General features: G+C 40.8%; 1 protein-coding gene across 3 annotated transcripts in view; it reads left to right on the forward strand.

The window, feature by feature from the left end:
• The window catches only part of KLF8 (KLF transcription factor 8), a 337,674-nt gene that overhangs the window by 272,417 nt on the left and 41,277 nt on the right, over positions 1-23,980 (forward strand). For all 3 annotated transcript variants that reach the window (XM_074392158.1, XM_074392157.1, XM_003943996.3), the window contains one exon: positions 17,231-17,304. In XM_074392158.1, coding sequence (XP_074248259.1) covers positions 17,233-17,304 — 72 coding nt within the window. In that variant the 5' untranslated portion in view covers positions 17,231-17,232. The remainder of the gene's footprint in view (positions 1-17,230; positions 17,305-23,980) is intronic.

Genomic DNA, 23,980 nt, shown 5'->3' on the forward strand with positions numbered 1-23,980 from the left:
GATTCAAATCCCAGCTCAATAATTTACCAGTTTATGTGACCTTGGGATTACTTAACCTCACTGACTCTGTTTCTTCATGTGTATAGTGGGATCAACAGTAATACCCACCTCACAGGGCGATTGTGTAAATTAAATATATCCCATTAGAAACGCCATGAAGTGTGGCACACGTTTACCTGTGTAACAAACCTGCACATCCTGTACATAGACCTCAGAACTTAAAATAAAAATAAAATTAAAAAAGAAATGCTATGAAATGATATGATATCTGGGATTTGCATAAAAATATCCATTGAGGTAGGGGGAGTGGTTTGAGGTACAGATGAAAGAAGATTTACCATTAGCTGAAAATCATTAAATCTGAGAGTAGGCACATGGGGTTTTTGTCTACTTTTGCATGCATTTAAAATTATCCCTAATAATTTTTTTAGACGGATTTTTGCTCTGACGCCAAGGAGGCTGGAGAGCAGTGGCATGATCTTGGCTCACTGCAGCCTCTGCCTCCTAGGTTCCAGCGATTCTTCTGCCTCAGCCCCCTGGGTATATGGGATTACAGGTACACACCACCACGCCCGGCTAATTTTTTTATTTTTAGTAGAGACGGGGTTTCACCATGTTGGCCAGGCTCGTCAAACTCCTGACCTCAGGTGATCCACCCGCCTCAGCCTCCCAAAGTGCTGGGATTACAGGCGTGAGCCACCGTGCTCTTTTTTTTTTTTTTTTTTTTTTTTTTTTTTTTTTTTGAGAAGGAGCCTCGCTCTTTTGCGCAGAGTACTGTGTAATGGCGTGCTCTCGGTTCACTGCAACCTCCACCTTCTGGGTTCAAGAGACTCTTGCGCCTCAGCCTATGGAGTGACTGGGACTACAGGCATGTGCCACTACGCCTGGCTAGGTTTTGTACTTTTTAGTAGAGACGGGATTTCATCATGTTGGTCAGGCTGGTCTCGAACTCCTGACCTCAGGTGATCCACCTGTCTCGGCCTCCCAAAGTGCTGGGATTACAGGCGTGAGCCACTGCGCCTGGCCATCTATAGTAATTTTTTAAAATGCCATTGGAATTAGACTCAAGTTTACCTAATGATTTGTACAGAACTTAATCCTTCTTGATATCAATCTCACAGGTTAAGCAGAAACCTGAGACAATTATTATGGATTTTCCTTCTGTGTCCTTGTAATAAAATCATGTATCATAGAATGTTATAAACTGGAAGGGATCTGAAAGGGCTAAGTAGATTACTCAAAATGACACTGCTAGATAACAGTGAAGCCTGATCTAGACTACAAGTCTCCCAGATCCTAGTTAAATGATTTTCCCATTGTTTCACATGGCCTTTTTTAGTAGTAAGAGTTTTATCAGTTTATTGTATGTAAGATTATTATTTAAACATAAACCCCTTATTTGTTCAATGGAGATTCAAGGCAAGGGGACTGGTTCTAGGCATCTGAGGTTATGTAATACCTCAGATTACATATATGTTATATAATACCTTTAAATCTGTTTTGTCAATTGATTCTTACAAGTATCTTGTGAAGTCAGTGAGAAGGAGATACTTCTACTTTCTACATTAAGTGAGGAGACTTGCCCAAGGTCATGCAATAATGTAGCAATTAAACTGGAACCAAAACGTAGGCCTGGAGTTTATTGAGCTTCAACTCCACTTGTATTTTCAGTTTTAGACTTTTATCATAATTCCTCTTAGCTTTCATCTTTTTCCAGAATGAGGAATCATAATCTCTAGCACATTCCAAGGTGATTCTTCTTTTTTTTATTTGTTTAACACAGATGCTAGAGCATCCAAGGTGATTCTTCATTCATGCATATTTATTTTCTTTTTGTAGAAAAGAAAACGTAAGCTTTTTTTCTTTTTTTGAGATGGAGTTTCGCTCTTGTTACCCAGGCTGGAGTGTAATGGCGGGATCTCGGCTCACCGCAACCTCCGCCTCCTGGGTTCAGGCAATTCTCCTGCCTCAGCCTCCCGAGTAGCTGGGATTACAGGCACGCGCCACCATGCCCAGCTAATTTTTTGTATTTTTAGTAGAGACGGGGTTTCACCATGTTGACCAGGATGGTCTCGATCTGTTGACCTCGTGATCCACCCGCCTTGGACTCCCAAAGTGCTGGGATTACAGGCGTGAGCCACTGCGCTGGGCCCCTAAGAAAACGTAGCTTAACATCAGCATCTGAGAGAAGCACAAGTGGCTGAAAGCATTGGAGGCTGCGCAGGTGATATTGTAGAACATGAACTGATGGGAGAATGGAGATAAAGATACCAAAAAGCACACCTAAGTTTGTTGCTGGAAATAGTTTACATCTTAAGTATGTGACTGTATTTATTTTTATGTACTTTAAAAAGTTTTCTGACACAAGTAATCCTAAAACTTATATGGCTATTTTATATGTACATCTTATAAGACATTTTTACGTGTCAAGTTGTCATGATTGGTCTTCATAGCAACCATGAGTGGGAGGGCTGCACTGTTGTATTCCCGTTTTGCAGAGGAGAAAACAGACAAAGAAAGGTCAGATATCTTGGCCAAAGTTATACATCTCTTTTCTGGTATTTCTTATCACCTTATGTTTTCAATACCTTACATTAGTTTATTATTTTCAGCTTAGCTGGCTGTTGCAGTAATTATGTCATACTGAATTTCAGTCTTTCTGCCACTGTTATGTACTGGTCAGCCTTCATTTATTTTTGCGGCAATATGTTTTCTGCTCTTAAATTCTGTTCCTTTTAGCATCCTAGTTTGCCCCCACTTCCTTTTATCTCATATTCAATTCCAGGTAAGCTAAGAAGGCAAACTACAGGGGTTTTCTGTTTTTTGTTTTTGTTTTTAATGGGGAAAAGATATACATATATTTAGAATTAGTCATTTGGACTCACTTTAAATGATCCTAATTTTGTTGGTAACATCCAAAGCATTGTAATCACAAGCCAGTTGAACATATGCCTTCTCTCCATCAGGCCGAATCAGGTGTTGACCTTTTTTTTTTATTTTTTGAGACGGAGTTTCTCTGTATATTGACCTCGTGATCCACCCGCCTCCGCCTCCGCCTCCGCCTCCGCCTCCCAAAGTGCTGGGATTACAGGCGTGAGCCACCGCGCCCGGCGTGTTGACCTTTTTAACATGCACAATGAACATAATTGTATTGTTTTGTATCTTCTTCGTGGTAGACTCAGTGCAGCAGAAACTTGATGATAGCACAGTGGTCAGGCTCGTTTCTCCTGGGAGCACTCTTCTAAGGATATTTGGGTGACCTCCGGAGTCTCAGTGAGTGACGTTCGGATCTTTTTTCTTTTTGTGTGTGTCTGGTTGTGAACACCTTTCAACACTACCTTCTTAGCCTTCCAAAGCCTTCACTTTGGCTTCGGCTTTAAGAGGGGCGGAAGTTTCCTTCTTCGATTTCGGCACCGTCTTGTTGGGGTGTTCTGTTTCTACAGCTACTTTTGAGTTCCTGCTGTGGTAGTGGTTCCTGTAATTTGGACTCGGTACCTCAAGTCACCCTCAAGCTTTTGTGTATGTTGAAACTCTTGTGATTTTTTGTTTTTGTTGTTTTTGAGACAGAGTCTCACTCTGTTGCCCGTGCTGGAGTGCAGTGGTGCGATCTCAGCTCACTGCAACCTTCCCACCTTTTGGATTCAAGCAGTTCTCCTGCCTCAACCTCCCTTGTAGCTGGGGTTACAGGTTATGTGCCATCACGTCCGGCAATTTTTTTTATTTTTAGTAGAGACGGGGTTTCACCATGTTGTCCAGTCTGGTCTGGAACTCCTTACCTCAGGTGATCTGCTTGTCTCAGCCTCTCAAATGCTAGGATTACAGGCATGAGCCACCATGCCTGGCCCAAAACTCTTTCTTTTTGTTTTTTTGAGACAGAGTTTCGCTCTTGTTACCCAGGCTGGAGTGCAATGGTGGGACCTCGACTCACCGCAACCTCCGCCTCCTGGGTTCAGGCAATTCTCCTGCCTCAGCCTCCTGAGTAGCTGGGATTACAGGCACGCGCCACCATGCCCCGCTAATTTTTTGTGTTTTTAGTAGAGACGGGGTTTCGCTATATTGACCTCGGGATCCACCCGCCTCGGCCTCCCAAAGTGCTGGGATTACAGGCGTGAGCCACGGCGCCTGGCCCCAAAACTCTTGAATAGGAAAAGTCATACAGAGCTGCCTGCTGAGGTGCTACAACTGCGAGCTGAGGTTCAGCTTTCAAATGGTGGTGATAGGTGTGAGCCTGTTTGGGGGAAATGAGAGAAATTGCAGGCTGTGGCAATCTCCCTTTATTAAGTCATTGGTTTATAGCAACCATTTACTCCTTGCCATGGAATCTGCTTAAAGCAGAAGTTGGGAGATCCCACGGGTATCCAGGTAATTTCATTATAGCTGCATTATATCTCCAGACTACTGAGGTTCAAATCTTCCCTCTGCTGTTTACTAACTTGGTGATTTGGTGGTAAGCAACTTCATCTCTCTGTGCCTCAGTTTCCTCTTTTTAAAATTTCATTCAATTTAATTTAAGTTTTGTTTTCTGTTTTTGAGACAATCTCTCTGTCACTCAGGCTAGAGTGCAGTGGTACAGTCATAGCTCACTGCAGCCTCTACCTTCTGGGCTCATGTGATTCTCTTGCTTCAGCCACACATACCACCATGCCTGTCTTAATTTTTAAAATGTTTGTAGAGATGGAGTCTCACTGTGTTGCCCAGGCTGGTCTCAAACTCCTGAGCTCTAGTAATCCTCCTGCCTTAGCCTACCAAAGTGCTAAAACTACAGGCATGAACCACTATGCTAGGCCCAGTTTCCTCCTTTTTAAAATGAGGAAATAATGGTGCCTACTACTAGGGTTTTAAGGATTAAATGAGCATATTTATAGATAGATAGAGATATAAACAGAACAGTACCTGACACACAGTAAACACTCAATGAATGTCGGCTGTTACAGTTCTTTACATCACCATTCCATTATTAATGTCATGCTGCATGCTACAGAGTGACCTTAATCCTGAAGGCTTTTGCCAAGGCCCATCCCAACACAACCCTTTATTCCTCTGGAAGATATGGAGTAAAATTATCTGAAAATGAATGTGTAGTCTAGTTTTTCTCAAAACCCTAAAACATTAATTTTTGTTTTTTAATAGTTCCAAGTACTTCTTGTAGGTTAGAGGCCAAAGATGAATGATACCTGCTTAAGATCTTCCTAAGTGGTTAGTTGTATTGTCCTTAAATGTGTTGGTATTTTAGCAGACAGTTTTTCAGAAAGAAGGTGCTCACCAGATTTGAGGTAGTAGAAAATGGTTGGGGAGCCCTATAATTTGAATCAGAGGATCAACGTTTCAGTTCTGGTTCTAGCACTTCTAAACTATGTGATCCTGGGCTGCCAAATTTATTATTTGTGAAATGGAAATTATATGAAAGCTGTCTATTTCCTTACTGTAAGTCTACGTCAGTGTACCTAAGAGATTATTATTTGAATTGTCCAAATGCTGTATACTGTTAAGGCACAACGTCCCTTCTTAAGCCTGGGTCAGGGTTTCCAATGCTCTGCTTTCTTTTCAGTTGTACGCTCTCATGACTCTGCTTTGCATCCCTCCTTACTTTATCTCTTCTTGTAGCCCTTCTCACTTTATCTCTCGGCATTTTTCCCCTTCCAGGGTTAGCCAAAGGGTGGGATATTTTCTCTTTAGCCAGCCACCTCCTCCGGTTCCTTGGAGGCCCTGTTCACTTTTGTAAAACAAGCTGATCATTATAGGAAAGACCACTTGGGCATAATATAAACTTGGGGACGTGACAAAAGGTACCTAATTTTATCAAATTTCTGTAGTCATAGTTGCTGGAATGTGGTTTGTGATGTCCTGCATATATGAGACATTGACCCACTGCCGATGGGACTCAATCTTCTTCACTATTTCTTCTTCCTCTCTTTCCTTCTGTAGTACCCCTCCCCTTAGGAGGAGGACCAGAAAGTCCAGCTTGTAGACACAAAGGCTTGAAGAGCCAATCCAAGCAGAATAATGGTTATTACCTCAGGTTGGTAATTTGCATTTCTAATGTTACCCTACCTGAGTGAGTCGTGTCTCAATGGCCCAGGCCATACATACTATAACCCCCTTTTATAGATTTCCTTACCACTTCCTCACTGACAGCTTCTGTGCAGCTGTCTGGTCTCTCTTAGACACTTAGAGCAGAAATTTCAGCTGTAGAGAAAAACAAGAGGCTTATAAATCCCTCTTTTTTTCTTAAAAAAAAAACAAAAAAAAAAAAAAACAGAGCCTGCTTTAAGACCTTTTGTGGGCCTACATTTCCTTCAGTTTTCGGTTTTACCTGGGTAAATATTTCTAAAAATTAAATTTAAAAGACAAGGTTATACATTCCCAGTATCTTTCCTTATAGTCATTCCTACCAACATTTAGAATGTTGACCGGGATTACCTAATGGCTATTCCATTTGGTTGTTCTCTGGGTGAGGGCACTAATCAGAAATGACTGAGACATTCTTAATTGTCAGTTATTCCCATTATACCATTTAACTAAAATATTTGTGATATATGAGGGACAAGAAGTATTTTTCAGGCTCCTTGATTGTTGCTATTAAATCTTTTGAAGATGGGCAGTTATAGTTCTGGATATGGATCTATCTTTCCTCATAGAAGTCACAGAACCAGAATGTGATTCTAGGCACTCACCCCAGAGCTCACATTTTACCACACTTTGATAGCAATGTGGAGTATTTACCAGAAGGGAAAGGAAGTGAATAGGAAATGATGAAGGGCTAGATTTAAGAGATATATCTGCAGGATAATTTTTTTCTCATTTATTTATTTATTTTGCTTATTGTATACTGAAGTTTATACCCTGACTGTAGGAGAATTATTACAGCTGATAACCAACTGGCTGAAGATGGGGAGAGAGGAGTCAAAGATGGAGAGAGAGGCCCCCAGGTTTTTTTTTTTTTTTAATTTTTATTTATTTATTTATTTATTTTTAATTGCATTTTAGGTTTTGGGGTACATGTGATGAACATGCAAGATTGTTGCATAGGTACACACATGGCAGTGTGGTTTGCTGCCTTCCGTTCCCTCACCTGTATCTGTCATTTCTCCCCATGCTATCTCTTCCCACCTCCCCACCCCCCTCCCCTCCCCCATTCCCCCCAATGGACCCCAGTGTGTAGTGCTCCCCTCCCTGTGTCCATGTGTTCTCATTGTTCAACACCCGCCTATGAATGAGAATATACGGTGTTTGATTTTCTGCTCTTGTGTCAGTTTGCTGAGAATGATGGTTTCCAGGTTCATCCATGTCCCTACAAAGGACGTGAACTCATCGTTTTTGATGGCTGCGTAATATTCCATGGTGTATATGTACCACATTTTCCCTATCCAGTCTTTCATCGTTGGGCATTTGGGTTGGTTCCAGGTCTTTGCTATTGTAAACAGTGCTGCAATGAACATTCGTGTGCACGTGTCCTTGTAGTAGAATGATTTATAATCCTTTGGATATATACCCAGTAATGGGATTGCTGGGTCAAATGGGATTTCTATTTTTAGGTCCTTGAGGAATCGCCACATTGTCTTCCACAATGGTTGAATTAATTTACATTCCCACCAACAGTGTAAAAGTGTTCCTATTTCTCCACATCCTCTCCAGCATCTGTTGTTTCCCGATTTTTTAATGATCGCCATTCTAACTGGTGTGAGATGGTATCTCAATGTGGTTTTGATTTGCATTTCTCTGATGACCAGTGATGATGAGCATTTTTTCATATGTTTGTTGGCCTCCCATATGTCTTCTTTTGTAAAGTATCTGTTCATATCCTTCGCCCATTTTTGAATGGGCTTGTTTGTTTTTTTCTTGTAGATCTGCTTTAGTTCTTTGTAAATTCTGGATATCAGCCCCTTGTCAGACGGGTAGGCTGCAAAAATTTTTTCCCATTCTGTTGGTTGCTGATTCACTCTACTGACTGTTTCTTTTGCCGTGCAGAAGCTATGGAGTTTGATTAGGTCCCATTTGTCTATTTTGGCTTTTGTTGCCATTGCTTTTGGCATTTTGGTCATGAAGTTCTTGCCTACACCTATGTCCTGAATGGTTTTGCCTAGATTTTCTTCTAAGGTTTTTATGGTATTAGGTCTGATGTTTAAGTCTTTAATCCATCTGGAGTTAATTTTGTTGTATGGTGTCAGGAAGGGGTCCTGCTTCTGCTTTCTGCACATGGCTAGCCAGTTTTCCCAACACCATTTATTAAACAGGGAGTCCTTTCCCCATTGCTTGTTTTTGTCAGGTTTGTCAAAGATCAGATGGTTGTGGGTATGTTGTATTTCCTCTGAGGCCTCTGTTCTGTTCCATTGGTCTATATCTCTGTTTTGGTACCAGTACCATGCTGTTTTGATTACTGTAGCCTTGTAGTATAGTTTGAAGTCTGGTAGTGTGATGCCTCCTGCTTTGTTCTTTTTGCTTAGAATTGACTTGGCTATGCAGGCTCTCTTTTGGTTCCATATGAAGTTTAAGGTGTTTGTTTCCAGTTCTGTGAAGAAGGTCATTGGTAGCTTGATGGGAATAGCATTGAATCTGTAAATTACTTTGGGCAGTATGGCCATTTTCACGATGTTGATTCTTCCTAACCATGAACATGGAATGTTTCTCCATCTGTTTGTATCCTCTCTTATTTCGTTGAGCAATGGCTTGTAGTTCTCCTTGAAGAGGTCCTTTACGTTCCTTGTTAGTTGTATTCCTAGGTACTTTATTCTCTTTGTAGCAATTGTGAATGGCAGTTCGTTCTTGATTTGGCTCTCTTGAAGTCTATTACTGGTGTATAGGAATGCTTGTGATTTTTGCACGTTGATTTTGTATCCTGAGACTTTGCTGAAGTTGTTTATCAGTTTCAGGAGACTTTGGGCTGAGATGATGGGGTCTTCCAGATATACAATCATGTCATCTGCAAATAGAGACAATTTGATTTCCTCCTTTCCAATTTGGATACCCTTTATTTCTTTTTCTTGCCTGATTCCTCTGGCTAGAACTTCCAGTACTATGTTGAATAGGAGTGGTGAGAGAGGGCATCCTTGTCTAGTGCCTGATTTCAAAGGGAATGCTTCCAGTTTTGGCCCATTCAGTATGATATTGGCTGTTGGTTTGTCGTAAATAGCTTTTATTGTTTTGAGATACGTTCCTTCAATACCTAGTTTATTGAGGGTTTTTAGCATAAAGGGTTGTTGAATTTTGTCAAAAGCCTTCTCTGCATCAATTGAGATAATCATGTGGTTTTTGTCTTTGTTCTGTTTATGTGGTGAATTACACTTATGGACTTGCGTATGTTGAACCAGCCTTGCATCCCCGGGATGAATCCTACTTGATCATGGTGGATGAGCTTTTTGATATGCTGTTGCAATCGGTTTGCCAGTATTTTTTTTTTTTTTTTTTTGAGACAGAGTTTCGCTCTTGTTACCCAGGCTGGAGTGCAATGGCGCGATCTCGGCTCACCGCAACCTCTGCCTCCTGGGTTCAGGCAATTCTCCTACCTCAGCCTCCCGAGTAGCTGGGATTACAGGCACGTGCCACCATGCCCAGCTAATTTTTTGTATTTTTAGTAGAGACGGGGTTTCACCATGTTGACCAGGATGGTCTCGATCTCTCGACCTCGTGATTCACCCGCCTCGGCCTCCCAAAGTGCTGGGATTACAGGCTTGAGCCACCGCGCCTGGCCGCCAAGTTTGCCAGTATTTTATTGACGATTTTTGCATCTATGTTCATCGTGGATATTGGCCTGAAATTTTCTTTTCTTGTTGAGTCTCTGCCGGGTTTTGGTATCAGGATGATGTTTGTCTCGTAAAATGATTTGGGAAGGATTCCCTCTTTTTGGATTGTCTGGAATAGTTTCAGAAGGAATGGTATCAGCTCCTCTTTGTATGTCTGGTAGAATTCAGCTGTGAACCCATCTGGACCTGGGCTTTTTTTGGGTGGTAGGCTCTTTATTGCTGCCTCGACTTCAGACCATGTTATTGGTCTATTCAGGGTTTCGGCTTCTTCCAGGTTTAGGCTTGGGAGGATGCAGGTGTCCAGGAATTTATCCATTTCTTCCAGGTTTACTAGTTTATGTGCATAGAGTTGTTTGTAATAATCTCTGATGATGGTTTGGATTTCTATGGAATCTGTGGTGATATCCCCTTTATCATTTTTTATTGCATCAATTTGGTTATTCTCTCTTTTCTTTTTTATTAATCTGGCTAGTGGTCTGTCTATTTTGTTGATCTTTTCAAAAAACCAGCTCCTGGATTTACTGATTTTTTGAAGAGTTTTTTGTGTCTCTTTTTCCTTCAGTTCTGCTCTGATCTTAGTTATTTCCTGTCTTCTGCTAGGTTTTGAGTTTTTTTGATCTTGCTCCTCTAGCTGTTTCAATTTTGATGATAGGGTGTCAATTTTCGATCTCTCCTTTCTTCTCATGTGGGCACTCATTGCTATATATTTTCCTCTAGAGACTGCTTTAAATGTGTCCCAGAGATTCTGGTATGTTGTGTCTTCGTTCTCATTGGTTTCGAAGAACATCTTTATTTCTGCCTTCATTTCATTGTTTATCCAGTCAACATTCAAGAGCAAGTTGTTCAGTTTCCATGAAGCTGTGCGGTTCTGAGTTAGTTTCTGCATTCTGAGTTCTAACTCGATTGCACTGTGGTCTGAGAGACTGTTTGTTATGATTTCTGCTCTTTTGCATTTGCTGAGGAGTGATTTATTGCGAATTATGTGGTCAATTTTAGAGTAGGTGTGATGTGGTGCTGAGAAGAATGTATATTCTGTGGATTTGGGGTGGAGACTTCTGTAAATGTCTATTAGGTTTGCTTGTTCCAGGTCTGTATTCAGGTCCTGGATATCCTTGTTGATTTTCTGTCTGGTTGATCTGTCTAATATTGACAATGGGGTGTTAAAGTCTCCCACTATTATTGTGTGGGAGTCTAAGTCTCTTTGTAAGTCATTAAGAACTTGCCTTATGTATCTGGGTGCTCCTGTATTGGGTGCGTATATATTTAGGATCGTTAGCTCTTCTTGTTGCAGTGATCCTTTTACCATTATGTAATGTCCCTCTTTGTCTCTTTTGATCTTTGTTGCTTTAAAGTCTATTTTATCAGAGATGAGAATTGCAACTCCTGCCTTTTTTTGCTCTCCATTTGCTTGGTAGATCTTCCTCCATCCCTTTATTTTGAGCCTTTGTGTATCCTTGCATGTAAGATGGGTTTCCTGGGTACAGCACACTGATGGCTTTTGGCTTTTTATCCAATTTGCCAGTCTGTGTCTTTTGATTGGGGCATTTAGTCCATTGACATTTAGGGATAGTATTGTTATGTGTGAATTTGATACTGTCATTTTGATGCTACCTGGCTGTTTTGTTGGTGAGTTGATGCAGATTCTTGATTGTGTTGATGCTCTTTTACCATTTGGTGTGTTTTTGGAGTGGCTGGTACTGGTTGTTCCTTTATATGTGTAGAGCCTCTTTCAGGAGTTCTTGTAGAGCAGGTTTGGTGGTGATGAAATCTCTGAGTGCTTGCTTGTTCACAAAGGATTTCATTTTTCCTTCACTTATGAAGCTTAGTTTGGCTGGATAGGAGATTCTGGGTTGAAAGTTCTTTTCTTTAAGGATGTTGAATATTGGCCCCCAATCTCTTCTGGCTTGTAGGGTTTCTGCGGAGAGATCTGCTGTGAGTCTAATGGTCTTCCCTTTGTGAGTAACCTGACCTTTCTCTCTGGCTGCCCTTAGCATTTTCTCTTTCATTTCAACCCTGGTGAATCTGACGATTATGTGCCTTGGGGTTGCTCTTATTGAGGAATATCTTTGTGGTGTTCTCTGTATTTCCTGGATTTGAATATTGGTCTGCCTTGCTAGGTTGGGGAAGTTTTCCTGGATAATATCCTGAAGAGTATTTTCCAGCTTGGATTCATTCTCTTCATCACATTCAGGTACACCTATCAGACGTAGATTAGGTCTTTTCACATAGTCCCACATTTCTTGAAGATTTTGTTCATTCCTTTTTGCGCTTTTTTCTCTGTTTTTGCCTTCTCTTTTTATTTCATTGAGTTGATCTTCGACCTCTGATATCCTTTCTTCTGCTTGGTCAATTCGGCTGTTGAAGCTTGTGCATGCTTCACGAAGTTCTCGTGTTGCGTTTTTCAGCTCCATCAATTCACTTATACTCCTCTCTATGCTGTCCATTCTCGTCAGCAGTTCGTCCAATCTTTTTTCAAGGTTCCTATTTTCTTTGCGTTCGGTTAGAACATGTTCTTTTAGCTCACTGTAGTTTCTTACTACCCACCTTCTGAAGTCTGATTCTGTCATTTCATCACCCTCCTTCTCCATCCGGTCTGGTTCCCTTGCTGGTGAGGAGTTGTGATCCCTTTTAGGAGGAGAGGTGTTCTGGTTTCGGGAGTTTTCATCCTTTTTGCGCTGGTTTCTTCCCATTTTTGTGGGTTTATCCACCTGTTGTCTGTCTCTGTCCCAGGGAGTTGGAGCTTTATGAGTTTCCGTTGCACTACTGCCTTTTTTGATTTTTCTTTCAGGTCTGACCCGCCCAGCTAGCAGCACGCCTAGCCACTGCCTGCCCACAGGGGCTTTGCTGAGCTGCTGTGGGCTCCGCCCAGCTGCCCTGAGCTCTTCCCTGTAGTCCTTTTTATATGGGCGTAGTTAGAACTGTCTCGGCAACGGTGGCCCCGCCTCTGTTATGGCGGACTCTCTCTGTTGTGGCAGGTTGCCTCGGCAACGGCGGCCTGCCTCGTAGAGGTGGAGAGTCTCAGTAATGGCGGAAACCCCTCCCCCACGGAGCCAGACCGTCCGGGTTCAGCTGTGCTTGGTTTGAAGGGCTCAACCCAGAGGGTTTCCAATTACTGTTTTTGCTTTCGTTGTTGTTGGGGGTGGAGGGGTGGGACCAACCGAGCCTGATCACCTGTCTCCCTGACTCAGAGTCTTTTCTTTTAAGTTGAACGACCCCGCGTTCCGGTCGCTTGTTGAAAAGGCGCCGGGATCTCCCGTGCTGCGACTCACGGAGTCGGCTCGAACTGCGGCGCCGGCTCCTGGCGGATTTTTTGCCTAGGAATCTCCTGGCCTGGCTCGCTATTTCAGATGAATGGGCAACTCTGCCGTCTCAGGGCTCTGCTCGCCAGCTAAGAGGGCTCCCAGACCAGTGGCTTTTGTACGGAGAACGGCAGCATCAGGGTGTGGTCACAGCAGCCGCGCGGGCCGAATCAGCCCCACGGGGGCCAAAACAGCCGCACCGGCTGGGACTGCGACGCTGGCGACCCCTCTGCCTGGGTATCTCCTGGTCTGTGGGCAATAAGAGTTCGTCTGTAAATGCGGCGTCCACTCACCCTCTGCACTTTCACTGGGAGCTGAAGTCCTGAGCTGTTCTTAGGCGGCCATCTTCCCTTTCATTCTTCCAGGTTTTTAGACTGATAGACTGGGTTTACGGTGGTGCTAGAAATTAAGATTAGAAATATAAGAGGTGGAGCAGGTTTGTGAACTCATGGGGTAGAAAAGTCCTATTTGATACACTGGAGAGATTCTTTGGGCCAGAATTCAAGATTCTTATCATCAACAATAATAATAGTGGTGATGATAATAATAGCTAGTTGAGAGTGTTCCACATGCCAGGATTTAAGTGTATTTACGTGTTATTAATCACTTAATGGCGGTGATATGTTCTGCAAAATACATCCTTAGGCAATTTTTACATTGTGTGAATATCATAGAATGTACTAACATAAACCTAGATGGCATAATCTACTACAACCTAAGCTATATGGTATAGCCTATTGTTCCCAAGCTACAAACCTCTCCAGCATGTTACTGTACTGCAAGCATCCCCAAACTTTTTACACAGGGGGCCAGTTCACTGTCCTTCAGACCATTGGAGGGCCGCCACATACTGTGCTCCTCTCACTGACCACCAATGAAAGAGGTGCCCCTTCCTGAAGTGCGGCAGGGGGCGGGGCGGATAAATGGCCTCAGTGGGCCGCATGCGGGCCGCGGGGGCGGCAGTTTGGGGACACCTGCTGTACTGGATACTGTAGGTAATTGTAACATAATGATGTGTATTTGTGTATCTAAACATAGAAAAGGTACAGTAAAAATATGGTATAAAAGATTTTAAAATGGTATACCTGGATACCACTTAACATGAATGGAACTTGCAGAATTAGAAGTTGCTCTGGGTGAGTCACTGAGTGAGTGCAGAATGAGTATTAAAGCCTAGGACATTACTATACCTTACTGTAGACTTTTTAAACAGTGTATAGTAGGCTACACTAAATTTATAAACAATGTTTTTCTTTATTAATAAATTAACCTTAGCTTACTATAACTTTTTTAGTTTAAAATACAAATGCTATACCTCTGTGCAAAAATATTTTCTTTCTTTTCTTTTTTTATTTATTATTATTATTTTTAAGACGAGGTTTCACCATGTTGGTCAGGCTGCTCTTGAACTCCCGACCTCAAGTGATCCGCCCACGTTGGCCTCCAAAGTGCTTGGATTACAGGCGTGAGCCACCACGCCCGGCCGGTATTTCTTTGTATTCTTATTTTATAAGCTTTTTTTCTATCGTTATTTTTTTGCTTTTTACAACTTTTTGTTAAAAACTAAGACACAAAGACGCACATTAGCCTAGGCCTACAAGGGTCATCAATATCACTGTCTTCTACCTCTATATTTTGTCCTGCTGGAAGGTCTTCATGGGTAATAACATGCATGGAGCTGCCATCTCCTATGACAGTAATACCTTCTGGGAAACCTCCTGACGGACCTGGCTGAGGATGTTTTACAGTTAACTTTTTTTTTTAGTAAGCAGAAGGAGTACACTCTAAAATGGTGATAGAATGTATAGCGTAGTAAATACAGAAACCAGTAACATAATCATTTATTATCATTGTTAAGTATTATGCACTGTACATAATTATATTGACTGGCAGTGCAGTAGATTTGTTCACACCAGCGTCACCACAAATACATGAGTAATACATTGCACTGTGTGTGACACTGCAAGGTCTGTGATGTCACTAGGTGATAGGAAGTTTTTAGCTTTGTTATAATCGTATAGAATCATCGTATCTGTGGGACGTCGTTGACTGAAACGTCATCATGCAGCACATGACTATTAAGATGGAATGCTCGCATTAACTCTGTTAGGGCAATACCGTGTTCCCCTCTTTTGGCAAGTGAAGAAACTGAGGTTCATAGAAGCTAAATCGCTTGTTAGAATCTCTCTGCTTCCTCAAGACTGCTGTGTCTTAATCCATAGGAATCGAAGAACAGATTGGAGATGGCTTTTTTTTTTTTTGTAATATACACATTTATTACATTTGCTGTCTTTATAAACCTGGTTCCTGGTCCTCGGAGACGGCTCTCTTAAGCTGTATTTGCTAGAAATAAGGAAGCCTGGTTGAAGGTGTTGTGAATGCAGAGGGAGAATCGAATCTTCTCCACTCCTGCAGATTTTTCTGGCAGCAACAAAGAAAGCTCTCCTAGCATTTTGGTGCCCCCCTGTGGACTGTCTGAGAGTTACCTGACCTCATATTCTTTTTCCACCATGACACCTCCTTTTCTATGGTAGAAATCAGAAAAAGCTCAGCTGTCCTTTCTACCACCTATCACTTCATAGTTGATTATACCTCAGGCATCCTTCATACATAAATTCTCTAATTTTCTTTCATTCTTTTCTACTCTTTTCCAATTTCTGTATTTGAGAAAACACATTCTCTCATTCTCCTTTTCTGTCACTGTCATCATTAATCTTTAGAAATGTGATTAAACACTTAACCATGTATCAGACAATGTTGTAGGGCCTTGGGTATCTGCCTGCAAGGAGCTCAGATTCTATTGGAAGTCAGTTTTCTGAATTCTGCCTTCTATTCTTATTACTTACTTCCAATTTCTGTATTTGAGAAAACACATTCTCTCATTCTCCTTTTCTGTCACTGTCATCAAAAATCCTCAGAAATGTGATTAAACACTTAACCATGTATCAGGCAATGTTGTAGGGCCTTGGGTATCTGCCTGCAAGGAGCTCAGATTCTATTGGAAGTCAGTTTTCTGAATTCTGCCTTCTATTCTTATTATTTACTACAGTTCCTCCATTAACCTGTTAAAAGAAAAACTTTAGACAAACTACATTTAACAGAATTTAATTGAGCAAAGAATGATTAATGAATCAGGCAGCCCCCAGAAGAAAAATAGATTCAGGGCAACTTTTGGGCTGCCATGTAGTCAGATAGTATTTATGGGCAGAAAAAGGAATGTGAGATACAGAGAATGGAAGCGAGGTACAGAAACAGCTGGATTGGTTACATCTCAGTGTTTGCCTTATTTGAACAGTTTGAATAGTTGACTGCCTTTAATTGGCTGAAACCCTGTGATTGGTGCAAGAGTAGGTTATACTCTGTTTACACATCCAGTTAGGTTATGGTTCATTATGCATGGGGAAACCTTTTAGGCTGAACTTAAAGTATGTAAGGAGGCAGGTTTAAGCTAACCTTAATGTAACAAACCCCATCCCCAAATTCCATGGAATCCTTAGGGCTCTGCTGAGGATACTCTGAAATCCTTTAATCATAGATGGACAAATTGAGGCTTAGGAAAAAAAAAAAAGGCCTTGCCAAAGATTACAGGTTGTGAGTGCTGCACATCTGACTTGCAGAAAATCTGGTTGAGGAAGAAAGCTAGTAGGTGCTTCTAGTATGAATGACTGATAGTTTAATGCAGCTGAATGAGGATACCAATTCCCTCTTTTCGTAAGAGGAAAAACTAAAAAGGAAAGAAAAAAAAACTGTTTTTATTAACCCCACTTGACTTGTAGATTTAAGAGAGGTAGACAGATAAAATACTTCTCTCAGGAGATTTGGCCTTGATGTGTAAATAAGTCCACTGGGGTAAATACACATATAGGAGCTTGGAACTCCTCAAGCAAGAACTAGACCAGGAAGGTAGGATTCTGAAAACTGTAGTTATGCTGAAGTTCCTATGAAGGCAGAGCAGGTTGGAGAAATAAGAAGAAACAGATTACAGTTTGGAGGTGAGTGGCTAGTATTACTGGGGAAATGTTAGGGCCATCTTGATGAGTAAAATAAGTCAGAATGTTTCAATGACTTATCTCTATCTAGTAAGTACTAAAAGATAAAGTTCGTAAAACACACATAACTGAATAGCATATTTATGTCTGTAGTGGGTTAGATTTTATTCTAAAAGTTGTCTTTTCCTTTTATCTTTTCCAGATATGGATCAACTCATAAACAACTTGGAGGTCCAGCTTAATTCAGAAGGTGGCTCAATGCAGGTATTCAAGCAGGTCAGTTATAAGGAAAATAGGGTATTAATATCGGGCCATAATATTGTTGAATACCTGGTAATGATTAAAGTTTAAACTCATTTTTCTTTCTACATGTTTGAGGATTGAGAAGAGGTGAAGGAAGACAGATTTCCAGAAAGTATATGAATGCCTAGGTTTCATGTTCAACTAGGGAGTAGATCTGGCCTGAGAGAAACATAGCTTCTGGAATCAAGGCCATAAAGACAAGATCAGTCTTGAGTATACAGTGTTGTTTATACCATACTTGTCTGTTTCTTTATCTAATTCATCAGGTAAAATATCTAGGTTACATTTAGGAACCACTGTTTTTTGTTATAATTTCAACTTTTGTTTTTTGAATTCTAAATTTTTTATTTATTTGTTTTTCATTTATTTTGAGACAGAGTCTTGCTCTTTCACCCAGGCTGGAGTGCAGTGGCGTGATCTTGGCTCACTGCAACCTCCGCCTCCTGAGTTAACGCTATTCTTCTGCCTCAGCCTCCTGAGTAGCTGGGACTACAGGTGCACACCACCACACCTGCCTAATTTTTGCATTTTTTAGTAGAGATGAAGTTTCACCCTATTGGTCAGGCTGGTCTCAAACTCCTGACCTCGTGATCCTCCCATCTTGGCTTCCCGAAGTGCTGGGATTACACATGTAAGCCACTGTGCTCGGCCTAATTTTTAATTTTTGTAGTTACGTAGTAGTTGTATATATTTGTGGGGTACACGAGATGTTTTAATACAGGTATGCAATATGAAATAATCACATTATGAAGAATGAGATACATCCCTACAGCATTTATCCTTTGTGTTATAAACAATAGACTTACACTCTTGTACGTGTTTTTAAGTGTAAAATTAAGTTATTATTGGTCCTAGTCACCCTATCATACTATCAAATAGTAAGTCTTGTTATTTCTACTTTTTTTTCTTTTCTTTTTTTTTTTTTTTTTTTTTTTAGATAGAGTCTTTCTCTCTTGCCCAAGCTAGACTGCAGTGGTGGATTCTCAGGTCACTGCAACCCCCGCCTCCCAGATTCAAGCAATTCTCTTGCCTCAGCCTCCTGAGTAGCTAGGACTGCAGGCACACACCACCACACCTGGCTAATTTTTTGTATTTTTAGTAGAGATGGGGTTTCACCATGTTGGCCAGGCTGGTCTCAAAATCCTGACCTCAGGTGATCCACCCACCTCTGCCTCCCAAAGTGCTGGAATTACAGGAGTGAGCCACTGCACCTAGCCAATTTCTAACTATTTTTACAAAACTATTTGTACACATTGACTACCACCACCTCCTCCTCATCATTCCACTGCCCTTCCCAGCCTCTGATAACCATCCTTCTACGCTCTATGTCCATGAGTTCAATTGTTTTGATTTTTAGATCCCACAAATAAATGAGAACATGTGATATTTATCTTTCTATACCTGGCTTATTTCACTTACCATAATGATCTCCAGTTCCGTCCATGTTGCTGTAAATGACAGGGCCTCATTCTTTTTATGGCTAAATAGTACTCCATTGTGTATCTTTACCACATGTTCTTTATTCATTCATCTGTTGATGAATACCTAGGTTGCTTCCAAATCTTAGCTATTGTGAACAGTGCTGCACCAAACGTGGAAGTACAGATCTCTCTTTGATATACTGATTTCCTTTCTTTTGGGTATATATCCAGCAATGGGATTGCTGAATCATATAAGTAGCTCATTTTTCAATTTTTTTGAGGAACCTTTAAACTGTTCTCCATAGCAGCTGTACTAATTTATTTTCCCATGAACACTGCACAAGTGTTTTCTTTTCCCCACATCCTCACCAGTATCTGTTATTGCCTGTCTCTTACATAAAAGCCATTTTAGATGTGGTGAGATGATATCTCATTGTAGTTCTGATTTGCATTTCTCTGATGATCAACGATGTTGAGCACCTTTTCATATACCTGTTTGCCATTTGTAAATCTTTTTTTGAGAAATATATATTCAAATCTTTTACATATTTTTAATTTGGATTATTAGACTTTTTCCTATTGAGTTGTTTGAGCTCATTATATATTCTGGTGATTACTCCATTGCCAGATGAGTAGTTTGCAAATATTTTCTCCCTATCTGTAGATTCTATCTTTACTTTGTTGATTGTATCCTTTGCTGTGTAGAAGCTTTTTAACTTGATGTGATCCCACTTGTCCCTATTTGCTTTGCTTGCTGTTTGTGGAGTATTGCTCAAGAAATTTTTGCCCAGACCAATGTCCTGGAGATTTTCCCGAATATTTTTTGTAGTAGTTTTATAGTTTGAGGTTTTAGATTTAACTCTTTAATCCATTTTAATTCAATTTTTGTATATGGTGAGAGATAGGGGTCTGGTTTCATTGTTCTGCATATGGATATCCAGTTTTCCCAGCACCATTTGTTGAAGAGATGGTCCATTCCCCAATGTATGTTCTTGGCAATTTTGTCAAAAGTGAATTCTTTGTAGATGTATGGATTTATTTCTGGGTTCTCTATTCTGTTCCACTGTGCTATGTGTTTGTTTTCATGCCAGTACCATTCCATTTTGGTTACTATAGCTCTGTGGTGTAACTTGAAGTCAACTAATGTGATTTCTTCAGTTTTCTTCTTTTTGCTTAGGATAACTTTGTCTATTCTGGGTACTTGTGATTTGATATAAACTTTTGGATTTTTTTTTCTATTTTTGTGAAGAATATCTTTTTTTTTTTTTGAGATGAAGTCTCACTCTGTCGCCCAGGCTGGAGTGCAATGGCACAATCTTGGCTCACTGCAACCTCTGCCTCCCAGGTTCCAGCAATTATTGTGCCTCAGCCTCCCAAGTAGCTGGGACTATGGGCGTGTGTCACCATGCCCAGCTAATTTTTGTGATTTTTTATTTTTATTTTTATTTTTTGGTAGAGACGGGGTTTCACCATGTTGGCCAGACTGGTCCCGAACTCCTGACCTCAAGTGATTCACCCACCTTGGCATCCCAAAGTGTTGAGATTACAGACATGAGCCACTGCGCCCAGCCAAGAGTGTCATAGATATTTTGATAGGGATTTTATTGAATCTGTAGAGTGTTTTGGGTAGTATTGAAGCAGGATATTTCCCTGACCACCTCGTGAGTGGGAATTGGAGTACACAGGTGCTGGACCTAGCTGGCACTTCGGCACTGGCAGGGGTGAATTCCACTCAGTTGAACTTGATGTGTTCTATCCTTTGTGGGAGGGGAAGCACAGGTCAGTAAATATAGGAGGTGGGGTGAGCACCTTCGGGCAGCAGCAGGAGCAAAACACTGCGCACCCCACAGCAGCATCTGGGGGATGCTTGCAATCCCTGAAGCCCCAGAAGGGATGTTACAGTGCCGTTTTAGCTTTGCTGTTCACAGATGGCTTAAGTATTAACAGCTCACTGGAGGGTCAGTGTGACAACCTTTTGCACCCACACCTGAGTTCTTGTCTGGCATCCAGAAGGAATGAGGTTATACAACAAATCAACCTCATTGATTGGGGGATTTTATCGCTGATGAAAGTGGCTCTCAGTGGGAGGGAAAGCTGAAAATGGGATGGAGCAGGAAAGTAATCTTCCCCTGGAGTTCAGCTGTCCCCATCTGGACTCCTCTCCAAAGCTATAGCGTCAAGCTGTCCCTCTGAAGTCAAGCCACTTCTCTCCAATAGCCAACTATAATGTCTGATGTTCGGCTGCTTCTCCTTTCTCTGCCAGTTAAGTGTGGGTTTTTATGGGCACAGGAGTGGGGGCAGGGTCAGCCACGGGTGCTTTTGGAAAAGGCAACATTCAAGCAGGAAAACAGGGATGTAAGTTCTCATTTTGGGCTGTGGTTCTAGGCTTGAATTCTGTCTAGAATTTCCCCACCTCCTGTCACTGTCAGTCTGGAGATTTTAACAATATTGACTCTACCCAATATATGAGCATAGAATATTTTTCCATTTGTTGATGTCCTCTTCAATTTCTTTCATCAGTGTGTTAATAGTTTTCATTATAGCTATCTCCTACTTCTTTAGTTAATTTGTAGGTATTTAATTTTATGTGTGGCTATTGTAAATGGGTTTACTTTTTTATTTCTTTTTCAGATTGTTCGCTGTTGGCATAAAGATGCCACTGATTTGTACAGGTTGATTTTTCTATACTACCACTTTACTGAATTTATCAGTTTCATTAGTTTTTTGGTTTTTCCAAATATAGGATCATATCATCTGCAAACAAAAATAATTTGACTTATTCTTTTCCAATTTGAATGCCCTTTGTATCTTTTTCTTTTCTGATTGCTCTAGCTAGGACTTCCAATACTATGCGGAATAACAGTGTAGACAATGGGCATCCTTGACATGTGCCAGATCTTAGAGGAAAGGCTTTCAGTTTTTCCCCATTCAGTATGATACTAGCTGTGGGTCTGTTTTATATGGCTTTTATTATGCTGAGGTATGCTACTTGTATCTCCAGTTTTTTGAAGGGATGTTGAATTTTATCAAATGCTTTCTCAGCATCAATTGAAATAATCATGGTTTTTATCCTTTATTCTATTGATATTACGAATCACATCGATTGATTTGTGTATGTTGAACTGTCTTTGCATACCAGGGATCTCACTTGGTCAGGATGAAGGATCTTTCTAATGTACTGTTGAATTTGGTTTACCAGTAGCTTGTTGAGGATTTTTGCATCAGTATTCATCAGCGATATTGGTCCATAATTTTATTTTTTTGATGTGTCTTTGTCTGGTTTTGGTATCAGGGTAATACTAGCTTTGTAGAATGAGTTTGGAAATAGTCCCTTCTCTATTTTTCAGAATAGTTTCAGTAGAATTGGCATGAGCTCTTCTTTAAATGTTTGGTAGAATTCAGCTGTGAAGCCATCAGGTCCTGGGCTTTTCTTTACTAGGAGACTTTTTATTATGGCTTCAATCTCATTACTTGTTATTGGTCTGTTCAGACTTTGGATTTCATGGTTCAGTCTTGGTAGGTTGTATGTGTCTAGGAATTTGTCCATTTTTCTAGATTTTTCAATTCATTGACATAATTGCTCATAGTGGCCACTAATGATTGTAGCATGCATAGCTACCTTATTTTGAAATCTCAGTGTACCTATGTATAATTCTAGAAATGTTTTTCTGTAAATTCTTTCGGTATACTGAACTTCCAGAATTTGGAGGCACTTTAAAATTGGTTCAGTGTGTAGAAAAGTCCTGATAGTAAGGGATCTAAGCACTTTGTTTGTTTGTTTCTTGGCATTTCCAGGATGTCTCGTTTTTAGAAAAGCTGGAGTGCTTTTGATAAATGGCCACAGAACACTGACCATGACTCAGGGGACAAGGGCCAGGAGTTTGTATTCTATAACTACACAATGCTGGCATCATTCTAGTGTGGAGAAGCCTCCTAGTTTGATTCATCATATGATTTGTTTATGTCACTGGTTAGGATCAGTGTGTGGGTGTGTCGCTCAGGGAACACATGCTGCTCTCCCTTCTCTAAATTTCTATATCATCATACCATACAGTGAATGAGAATTTGGTTGTCACCTGCCCTTTATTATTTGTTTCTGATTACCTCCTAGAAGTGGGATATCTTGATTAAAATGTATGAGCAGTGTTAGGGTTAAATTTTACCATATGTATCTCTCTTTTACCCTCATTTAATATTGTTAATATGTGGCACATATTTTCACACAGACGAATACTCTCTCTCTTTTATTACTACTGTAAGTTGCATCGAGAAATTTTACCACTAAATTATTCTGTATGCATCACTTACAGATAATTACATTGTATTATATAACTAGATTAACAGTGTCACACCCAAGAAAATGAACAATATTTCCATGATACTATCTAATTGGCTCATACATTTCTTTTTTCCCTTTTCTTTTTTTCTAGCTGGGCTTCATTCTCAGGGCCTATACATTTCTGTGCCACTTTTTCCCCCCCGACACTGGTTTTTTTTTTTTTTTTGAGACGGAGAGGTTCACTTTGTTGCCCAGGCTGGAGTACAATGGCATGATTTCTGCTCACCACAACCTCTGCCTCCAGGGTACAAGTGATTCTCCTGCCTCAGCCTCCTGGGTAGCTGGGATTACAGGCATGCACCACCACTCCTGGCTAATTTTTATATTTTTAGTGGAGATGGGGTTTCTCCATGTTGGTCAGGCTGATCTTGAACTCCTGATCTCAGGTGATCCACCCATCTCAGACTCCCAAACTGCTGGGATTACAGGCGTGAGCCACCACGCTCGGCCCCACACTGTTTTTTTTTACTTGGATTGTGTGTCAGTTAGCTTATGTAACTCACCAAACGCTCCGCTTTTCTTGGGGCTCGAAGTCCAGTTTCATCTCTTCCATGAAACATTCACAGAAAACCCCAACTGTCACGAATCTCTAGTGAACTCGTGTTCCTGGAACACTGAGTCATCTGTATTAGTCATTAATGTGGCTCTTCTCATTACCTGTTCTCTATTGTCAACTGCTTTATGTAAACATCTCTCGTTTCCCCAGTAATATTTTTTATCTCCCAAACTTCAGTTATTTACTTACCACTTTGACGATTTTTGTCATATTCTTGCCATCAATATTAATTACATACTTTAAAAATTATTTGGATAAATAAACAAACAAACCTATATTAGTTTTGGCCTAAGCTATCTGGAGAATTCTTGGTTTGATGTGAGGTATTAGTTT

This window comes from Saimiri boliviensis, chromosome X (assembly GCF_048565385.1).
Source record: "Saimiri boliviensis isolate mSaiBol1 chromosome X, mSaiBol1.pri, whole genome shotgun sequence".
Taxonomy (NCBI): domain Eukaryota; kingdom Metazoa; phylum Chordata; class Mammalia; order Primates; family Cebidae; genus Saimiri; species Saimiri boliviensis.